The sequence below is a fragment of the Centropristis striata genome, chromosome 7 (genome assembly GCF_030273125.1).
Source record: "Centropristis striata isolate RG_2023a ecotype Rhode Island chromosome 7, C.striata_1.0, whole genome shotgun sequence".
In the NCBI taxonomy this organism is placed as follows: Eukaryota; Metazoa; Chordata; class Actinopteri; order Perciformes; family Serranidae; genus Centropristis; species Centropristis striata.
Window position 1 is genome coordinate 2,619,899 of NC_081523.1, and position 10,737 is coordinate 2,630,635.

General features: G+C 29.8%; 1 protein-coding gene across 1 annotated transcript; it reads left to right on the forward strand.

The window, feature by feature from the left end:
- Window positions 1-1,700: 1,700 nt before the first annotated feature.
- Window positions 1,701-9,745, forward strand: LOC131974252 (C-C motif chemokine 19-like). The gene is made up of 4 exons (XM_059336491.1): window positions 1,701-1,845; window positions 5,626-5,749; window positions 7,688-7,802; window positions 9,426-9,745. The coding sequence occupies exons 1-4, from the start codon at window positions 1,785-1,787 to the stop codon at window positions 9,456-9,458; spliced, it is 333 nt and encodes a 110-aa protein (XP_059192474.1). The 5' UTR covers window positions 1,701-1,784; the 3' UTR covers window positions 9,459-9,745.
- Window positions 9,746-10,737: the final 992 nt, after the last annotated feature.

Below are 10,737 nucleotides of genomic sequence, written 5' to 3' on the forward strand. Positions count from 1 at the left end.
TAGCATTAGCTGAGTTCATTATGCAATAAAAAACATGCACTTCTTCCTCTTCCTCTTTATCAATAAATAAAAAAATTCCATAAAGCTTCCATAACTCTCTGTATGACTGAAATGATTAAAATCCACTATTGCTTCTTTGTGGTGTTTATATATATATATATATATATATATATATATATATATATATATATATATATGTATATATATATATATATATATAAAACTTAAAATAAGAATAAATAAATACAAATAAATGTAAAAAAATAAATAAATAAATAAATAAAATAAAATAAATAAATAAAAACAATTAAATACATATGTTGATCCAATTATCTAAATCAATAAAATATTAATAAAATATTTCTATATTTATAACTTTTAATCTCTATGATTTAAATTATTTAAAACATTCAGTCATGTAGAGATTCTAAACTTATTATATATTATGATATTTTATTAAACTCCACCATGGCGTGTCATAGCTTGTTTGTGGTGGTTTTAATTAATCAAACAAATCAGATCAAGATTACTTTATTTATCCCCAAGAGGAAATAATACCTCTACTTAAAAAAACAGGACAGGCCACTTGTTTACAATATCAGGAAAGATTAAAACGCTGTCGTTCATACAGTTAAAATAGTGACAGTAGAGTAGAAGCAAAAAATATTCTTAAATGCTCCTGTGGGGCACATAGAAATAACATCATGGTCATTTTAAAGGCTTTTACAGTGACTGAGTGGGAGCTATACACCAGCGGTTCCCAAACTTTTTCAGCCGTGCACCCCCTTCTATGTCCCAACTGGGTTGACGCACCCCCAATCCCCCACACCTTCAAAAAAAACAAAATGCAATAAGAGTTTTTATAGCCATATTAAAGGTGGAGGATGATGACAGGCTCAGGATCAGAGGCAGAAAGCTGATCAGTTGGGAAAATGTTATAATATTTGAGCTGCGTTGAACAAAAATTGCAGCAAATTTAAATGAGCGTGGAGTGAACACAACCCCGTCATCATAACACAGGTTGGAAAAATTATACTAGAACAAGAAGATAACTTCTTCTACACTTCATTATAAGATCAAAAACAACCAAAAATAGATGCAAAAATGACCAAAGATGACACAAAATTATCAAAATAGACACAAATTGACCAAAAATACATGTAAAAATTACCAAACAACCAAAAAATAGATGCAAAAATAACCAAAATAGATGCCAAAAGGAAATGTAATTGTGTCATTATCAGACCGCCATTACATTTTTCATCTCGCGCACCCCCTAGCAGCAGCTCACGCACCCCCAGGGGTCCACGCACCACACTTTGGGAATCCCTGATTTACACCATAATAATGATTATATTACAGTTTTGCTGCTTTTGTTGTTGTGTAATTGTTTATTCAGTGGTCAGTGGTGTGAGGGTTAATCCCTCTGCAGAGATTAGAGAAGTGTGTCTGTGACTCAAAGTGTGACAAACTGTTCCTCTTACCTAAGAAATAAAGTCTCAGAGTGCTGGGAAATTTAAATTAGAGATAGTAAAATACTACTACTACTGCTGGACGTTAAAGCTCTGAGCTGACCTCCTCCAGGAGGAGGAGGAGGAGGAGGAGGAGGAGGAGGAGGAGGAGGAGCAGAGGGAAGTGAAAGTAAAAGTGAAGAAGACAGTATAAAGGCTGCAGGAGCAGACAGACTTCAGTCACTTCACCTGCAGGTGCTGAAAGGAAGAAACCGGCTCAGCCAATCAGCATCCAGAGAAAGAGACGACATCACCACCCAGCAGCAGGACATCATGGCTCCGTGGGGCGACAACAAGCTCTTCTTCTGCATCCTCTTCATCACCTGCATCAGCCGTGAGTCTCTTTCATCTCCTGACATCTTAGAGAACAAACAAAACCTGAATATTAAAGCTACAGGATGTAATAAATCTGATTTAAATCTGTCTGGATCGGCTCCAGAAGGAAGCAGCGGTTTGTAGAATGAGCATAAAAAAAAAGAGGAAACTCCTCAGTGAGGTTTAAATGTGCATCTGTGGTATTTCACTTGAATTGGAAATTAAGATTTCTGCGTTTGCATAAAGATTTAAGCCTGTCTTTTTGAGTTTTTATCACAAGTTCACTGCAAATTATTCGTTTCTTACCAAGATAAAAAAAACTTTTTATGTCTTCTTTGTGATTTTACGTCTTTTGTTTCTTTTTTTGGTCATTTTGTATCTTTTTTACATCTTCTTTTGGCCACAAAATGACCAAAAAAGACAAAATATTCACAAAAAAGATAAATTAAAGCTGCCAGCAGTGATGAACTGATGATTATTAGGTTCTTACCAAGATAAAAAAAACTTTAGATTTAGAATTGTTAGATAATTTATCTTGTTTTAAGAGTTAATTTTTCAAGAAATCTTGTCAAGGTAAATTATCTGTCCATGCAGCAAGATCATTTCCCTCAGATTTACTGTTTTTATCTGTTTTTTTTACAGTGTTTTTCTTCTTAATTCTGTGTGTGAATCAGGTTTACGGTCTGTAGTCTGTGTCTAGATAATCCAGATAGGAATTATTCCATAAAAAAAAACTTGGTTAAAGGTTAAAAACTTGCTGCAGCAGGAGATGTGAATAATAATAATACCAATGTTGAGTCAATAAAAGGAAAAGAACAATGTATAATATGTAATATCAAGTAAATATAACTCCCAAAAAGTCAGTTAACGACTTAAAATCAATGCAGCATTTAACAGTTAAATGTCTTTAATAGTTTTGCTGTATCTGATTATTAGTTATGAGGGTAAACACACACACACACACACACACACACACACACACACACACACACACACACACACACACACACAAACACACACACACACACACACACACACAGGGCGTGCTGCTGGTTTTCCCCTCCGCTCCGGCTTTGTATTAATGTTAACTATTAACTGCTGGAAGTCCCAGTCAAGTGACAAAAGACAGTGATGCAACGTTTGTTGTGTCAATGTTAACACAGCAAAGTGTGTGAGAGAAAGTGTGTGTGTGTGTGTGTGTGTGTGTGTCCTGAAGTGCTCCATCACTGATTTACTCTGTGAATTCCCTGCAGGTTCAGGAGTTCACTTCATATTATGTCAGAATTTATTGTGTTTTTAGCTGTTGCAGAGTTTTTCTTTGCACAAGATTCAAGGAGGTAGAAATAATTATTTTTATTTTATTTTTATTTTATATTTATTTTTATTATTATTTGTATTATTATTTTTTTATTTTATTTCATTTTATTTTATTTTATTTTTTTATTTTTATTTTTAATTTCTTTGCAAGATTGCACACCTTACATTTTGTTTAGCATAAAAAGTAATACATGTTAAATATAATAAAATATAAATGCTGCAACACAGTGGATGCAAATTCAAACATTATAATCACATTTAAAAAACTATATCTGGATCTTTTGCTCATATTATGTCAGAGTTTACTGTGTTTTTAGCTGTTGCAGAGTTTTTCTTTGCATTTGAGCTTTTTTTGTGTCAAGATTCAAGAAGGTAGAAATTATTTTTATGCTTTTTTTTTGCAAGATTGCACGCCTTACAATTTGTTTTCATAAAAAGTAAGAAAAATATAATATATAATACAATATAAATGCTGCAACACAGTGGATGCAAACTCAAACATAAACACATTTAAAAAACGATTTTATTTTATTTTTAAACAATAAAAATACCTGGATTTTCAGCTCATGCTGTCAGAATTTACTGTGTTTTTAGCTGTTGCAAATTTTTTCTTTGCACTTGAGCTTTTTTTTTGTCAAGATTCAAGAAGGTAGAAATTATTTTTATGCAAGATTGTACGCCTTACAATTTGTTTTACATAAAAAGTAAGAAAAATTTGATATAATAAAATATATAATACAATATAAATGCTGCAGCACAGTGGATGCAAACATTATAATCACATTTTAAAAAACGATTTTATTTTAAAACAATAAAAATACCTGGATTTTCAGCTCATATTGTCAGAATTTACTGTGTTTTATTTATATTATATTTATACACCTTATATTTCCAGCTGCTTAAACAGAAATTAAATTGTTTTGTTTTGCATAAAAAGTAAGAAATAGTAAATATAAAATATAATATAGACACAATGACCAATAAAGACACAAAATGACTTACAAACACTAAAAAAAAGACATTAAAATGTTTAAAAAATAGACAAATAGCCCTAGACTCCATATATTTTAGTAAGAAAACAGGAAAAAAGTCCAAACAAAAAACTTTTTACAGATCTAACTGGGTCACAGAAACTTCTTACATAAATCTCCGGTAACCTGATCCACCTTTTATCCTCGTGTGTCTGTTGTTCTGCTGCTATAAAAGCGTTTGATGTTTAGTGAAGCAGTAGCCGGCCACGCCCGCCATTAAAACACATTAACACACACATTAACACACACACACACACACCACAAAAACCTCACAAACAAATGAGCCTGTGCATGCAATAAAAACATCAGTTATGCACTAAAGTGTTGACTTCTTGCACACTTTATTCAGCTTTTCATGCATTTATTTAGTCATATTTTAACTTAAATCCTGCAGGTGAATCCAGTTCTGCTTTGAACTGAACTGTGACGAAACTGTAATTACAGTTGTTGCATCATTTCACTATAAAACTCTGTGGGCGTAAAAACTGCTTGTAAAAGTTTGTAATTTCCCTCTTTAAGAAGAAGAGCTGAAGTCAGCTTTGTATTGTTGCTGGTAACAATTCAGTTATGAGGTAAATTATATTAACTGAAGTTTGATAAATGTCTCATAGTTTATTTCTTAATTTTATTTTGATTTAATTATATTTTTCTAGCTACGATTTCGTAAACTTTATTTATTAATTTTTTTTTTTTTAGAATTTCTTGCCACAATTGGATGATTTTTTTTAATTTATTTAATGACATTAATGCTATTTTATTTGACTCAGTTGGATGTAAATTTTTATATATAATTGGGGAAAAAAAAGAGCAAAATTTTCTTGTATTTTACCAAAAAAAGACACAAAATGACCCCAAAAAGACACAAAATGACCCAAAAAAGAAACAAAGTGACAAAAAAAAGACACAAATTTACCACAAAATGATAAAAAAAGACACAAAATGACAAAAAAAACAAACACAAAATGACCAATAAAAGACATTAAATGATCAAAAAGACTAAAACACATTAACACTTTAACACAGTGGAGACAGAGCTGACTTTTTTTTTTAGAATTTCTTGCCACAATTGGATGATTTTTTTTATTTATTTAATGACATAAATGCTATTTTATTTGACTCAGTTGGATGTAAATTTTTATATATAATTGGAAAAAAATTGAGCAAAATTTTCTTGTATTTTACCATAAAATCTGTATTATTGCCATTATTATTATTATTATTATTATTATTATTATTATTCATAATAATAATTTAATTTCAATTAAACATACATTTCCATCCAACTGCGTCAAATAATTCTAATTAAAATCTAAAAAAAAAAGAGGGAAAAAAAAGTGTAATTTATGTTATTCTACACATTATTTGATAATTTACATCATCTCAAACTGTTAAAATGTGAATATTCTGCCAGTGAATATTGTTTTTTTTAAATTGTTTTTTGTGTGTTTCAGTGGCGCTGGCTGAGGTCCCGTCTGACTGCTGCCTGATGGTCAAGAATAAACAAATTCACAGGTCAAGGGTCGCAGACTACCGCCAACAGGTCGGAGGTCAAGGCTGCTCCATCGACGCCATGATGTAAGTGTCTGTAGAGCAGAAGTTCTCAACCTTTCTGAGTCTCGACCCCCAATCTAACATCATGTTGTCTCACTGAACAGAATCTCACAGTTCAGATCAGACAAACTCAGTTGATACGATGAATTTTGGACAAATAATGAAGCAGACAACAACTAAAACATCTCTCTGTCTGTGCATTTATATATATGTTTTATATTTTATTGTTCCTTTTAATCTAAGTGCTTTGCTATCAGTTTAAAGGTCCATTCTGACCTCCTGAGTGTGGAACAGTCAGCTTCAAGCCAGAGACTCCTTGGAAAGTAACAACTTGATACTTTGGGATTTGTCAGAAAAGACACAAAATGACCCAAAAAAGAATCAAATTGACCAAATGAATTACATAAAATTAAGCAAAAAGGGACTCAAACTGACCACAAAATGACAAAAAGTGACCACAAGGAGAAACAAAGTGACAAAATGACCAACAAAACACACAAAATGATTAAAAAAAAAAGACACACAATTACCAAAAAAAGACAAAATTACAACAAAAAAAAGACACAAAATTACCAAAAAAACACACAAAATGACTGAAACTTTGCTATCAGTTTAAAGGTTCATTCTGACCTCCTGAGTGTGTAACAGTCAGCTTCAAGCCAGAGACTCCTTGGAAAGTAACAACTTGATACTTTGGGATTTGTCAGAAAAGACACAAAATTACCCAAAAAGAATAAAAATTGATCACAAAATTACACAAAATGATAAAAAAGACACAAAATTACCACAAAATTACATAAAATTCAGCAAAAAAGGACTCAAATTGACCAAAAATGACAAAAAATGACCAGAAAAGACACAAATTTACCAAAAAAGACACAAAATGACCCCAAAAAGACACAAAATGACAAAAAGACACAAAATGACCCAAAAAAGAACCAAATTGACCAAAAGAATTACATAAAATTAAGCAAAAAGGGACTCAAACTGACCACAAAATGACAAAAAATGACCACAAGGAGAAACAAAGTGACAAAATGACCAACAAAACACACAAAATGATAAAAAAAGACACAAAATTACAAAAAAAAGGACACAAAATTACCAAAAAAAGACACAAAATTACCAAAAAACAGACAAAATGACTGAAACTTTGCTATCAGTTTAAAGGTCCATTCTGACCTCCTGAGTGTGTAACAGTCAGCTTCAAGACAGAGACTCCTTGGAAAGTAACAACTTGATACTTTGGGATTTGTCAGAAAAGACACAAAATTACCCAAAAAGAATAAAAATTGACCACAAAATTACACAAAATGTCCCAAAAAAGAAACAAATTGACCAAAAAAAGACACAAAATGACCAAAAAAAGACACAAAATGACTAAAAAAAGACACAAAATGACCAAAAAAAGACACAAAATAAAAAAAAGACACAAAATGACAAAAAAAGACACAAAATGACAAAAAAAGACACAAAATGACCCAAAAAAGAAACAAAATGACCCAAAAAAGACACAAAATGACAAAAAAAAGAAACAAAATGACCAAAAAAAGACACAAAATTACAAAAAAAAGACACAAAATTACAAAAAAAAAAAAGACACAAAATGACCAATGATTTGGCGACCCCCAGAAATCATCTCGCGACCCCAATTGGGGCCGGGACCCCCAGGTTGAGAGTAGCTGCTGTAGGTGGTGTGAGGTGGAGCATGTTTCTGACACAAAAGGACCCAAAAAAGAATAAAAATTGACCACAAAATTACACAAAATGAACAAAAAAAGACACAAAATGAAAAAAAAAAAGACACAAAATGACCCAAAAAAGAAACAAAATGACCAAAAAGACACAAAATTACTAAAAAAAGACACAAAATGACCCAAAAAAGACACAGAATTACCCAAAAAATTGATTCTGATCCTGATCCTGATCCTGATCCTGACCCTGGTGTTTGTGTTCCTGCAGCTTGGTGACCCGGGGCGGTAAGAAGCTGTGTGCTCCTGCTGACGTGTCGTGGGTCCACGAGGTGGTGAAACACGTGAAGCAGCTGAAGAAAGACTGCAGGGAGAACAACTACCAGGTACGCCGTCTCATCAGATCACACAAAAGGTTTCTTTATTAAAAGGGAAAGAGAAAACACCCTGATGCAGGACTCACACCGCAATAAAAGCTCATTATTATGCCTGATCCATGACCATCAAGACACAGAAATATAGAAATGCAATATTGTTTTCTAATTTAATTTAATAAAATAAATAAAAATGGACCAAAAATCTATTTTATTTTTACTATAAAAACATTATTATTATAATTAATAATAATAAAAATAATTATTTCGATTGAATATAAAATATGTTAGAATTCCTTGAGATTTGTTATTTAATTGAAATTGTTTAATTGTTTATTTTGATTTAATAAATTATTTTTATTTTTAGATTTTATTAGAATTATTTTACACTGTTGGATAGACATTTTTATGTATAATTTAAAATAAAAAATATAAAAAAATAGACCCAAAATGTCCAACATAAAAACATTATTATCATTATTATTATTAATAATAATAATAATAATAATAATTATTGTTATTATTATTATTTCCATTAAATATAAAATATGTTAGAATTCCTTGACATTTGTTATTTAATTGAAAGTTTATTTTGATTTATATATTATTAAAATAAGAAATAGACCAAAAACATCTTTTATTCTACCATAAAAACATTAATAATAATAATAATAATAATAATAATCGATTAAATATAAAATATGTTAGAAATCCTTGAGATTTGTTATTTAATTGAAAGTTTATTTTGATTTAATAAATCATTTTTATTTTTAGATTTTATTAGAATTATTTGACACAGTTGGATAGATATTTTTATGTATAATTTAAAAAATAAAATAAAAAAATAAATAAAAAATAGACCCAAAATGTCTTTTATTCTAAAATAAAAACATTATTATTATTATTAATAATAATAAAAATAATTATTTCAATTAAATATAAGATTTAATAACAGATTATTTGTATTTTTACAAATAATCTGATTATTAGAATTATTTGACACAGTTGGATAGACATTTTTATGTATAATTTAAAAAAAATATATTTTTTAAATAGCCCCAAAATGTCTAACATAAACATTATTATTATTAGTATTAAAGTAATTAATTCCATTAAATATAAAATATGTTAGTATTCATTCACATTTGTTATTTAATTGAAAGTTTATTTTGATTTATATATAATTAAAATAAAAAATAGACCAAAAACGTCTTTTATTCTACCATAAAAAACATTATTATTATTATTATTATTATTATTATTATTAATATTATAATTTTTTTTATTTATTTTACATTTAAATTAAATATAACATTTAAGAGTCAAATAATTCTAATAAAATCTAAAAAAATAAAAAAATAAATAAAAAAGGAGAAATAAAGTGCCGTCTCTGTGATTTTGTCTCTTTGTCTTGTGTGTTAATGCGGCCCTGAGTTTGTCTGTCAGGCTGTTTCTCGCCTCATTAACTTTACATGTTTCACAGTTTAACAGTGAAACCAGAAACTCTTCGTCTGTTTCCAGTCGAGACTAAACACGCTGATGTTTTGTCTCTGGCGTCACTTTTGGACAGCAGCTTTATTTTGAAGCAGCGATGACGTTATTGGCTCTTAACTCTAAATATTTGTGTGTCTGCAGGGGAAACGCTGCTCCGGACTGAATCGTGAGTAAACAGAGAGCGACCTTTGACCCCTTCAACAACAACAACACCACAGCGGGAGTGAACCACTGCGAGCCGGGACGAGAACGGGTCAAACCACTAAAATAAATGAATAATAAGAGATTCCTTTACCTTTATTACCATTGTAGCAGATAAAGTTTTGTTCAAATCGCAATTAAATTAAAAAATTTGGAAGGAATTTATTTTTTTATGGTGTATTTCTGTTTAAGAATTGTGAAATATAGAAGAAATATAAAAATGTGAAACTCTCAGGCAGCGGCACTTTGTTGTACGGATTTTTCAAAATAAAGCTTTGTTTTTCCAGATCCTCAGCATATGTTTCATTCTTTGCAGAAACTTTGTAACACATTTTAAATACACAGAATTTATTTACAGAAATTACACAAATTAGGTAAAATTATATTAGCTATAGTTTAAAATATATTATATTTATTATAATTTCATACATGTATTATAATTAATTCATAAACATTTAATTTGATTTAATGACATCAATGGCAGTTTATATTAATGAATTATTAAAATTAAATGTACATAAACTTTATCCATGCATATAAGGTAAATTATATCGCTACAATTTCATAAAATTATTTTTGTTTTCGTTCATAAAAAATGTATTTGATTTAATTACCATATAATTTTTTTTTTAGTTTATACTGGAAATACTTGACATTTTATATGCAGTCGAACTGAATTTTTTTTTTTTAAAGAAATTCTTATATTGTGCCATAAATTATTGGATTATTGGAATTGATAACTGACATCTTAGAAAAACATAGAAAATTAAAATAAAAAAGTTAAAAAAAATTTGATTTGTCTTAATTTATTTCATGTAATTTTTGTTGTTTTTATTAGAATTACTTACTAACTTACTGGAAGAAATCTCAGTAACAGATATTTAACAAGAATAACAACCTAAAATTCTGGTAGCATCACGGTCTTTACTGTGTTTCTGTTCAGTGTTTTCTGTGTTTTCATATAAATCCAACAAAGTCTGATCAATTTAAAGTTTAATAACACACATTACCTGCAGATTGTTTCATGCATTTGGTTCAAATTAGTTTAAATGAGCCGTAAAAAGACTTCAGATCTGTTTTCAAAGGATTTCAAGCTGGCTAAGTGTGAATAAATACAGACGATGCAGACAGACAGGAAGCGATCAACGACTTATTACCACAATAAAGGTAAATATTCTGCTTACAGGTCGGTAGAGAGGTGTGGTTGAGGGTAAAGTTCAGGTTCTGGTGGCTTGAAAGCAAAGAGCACATG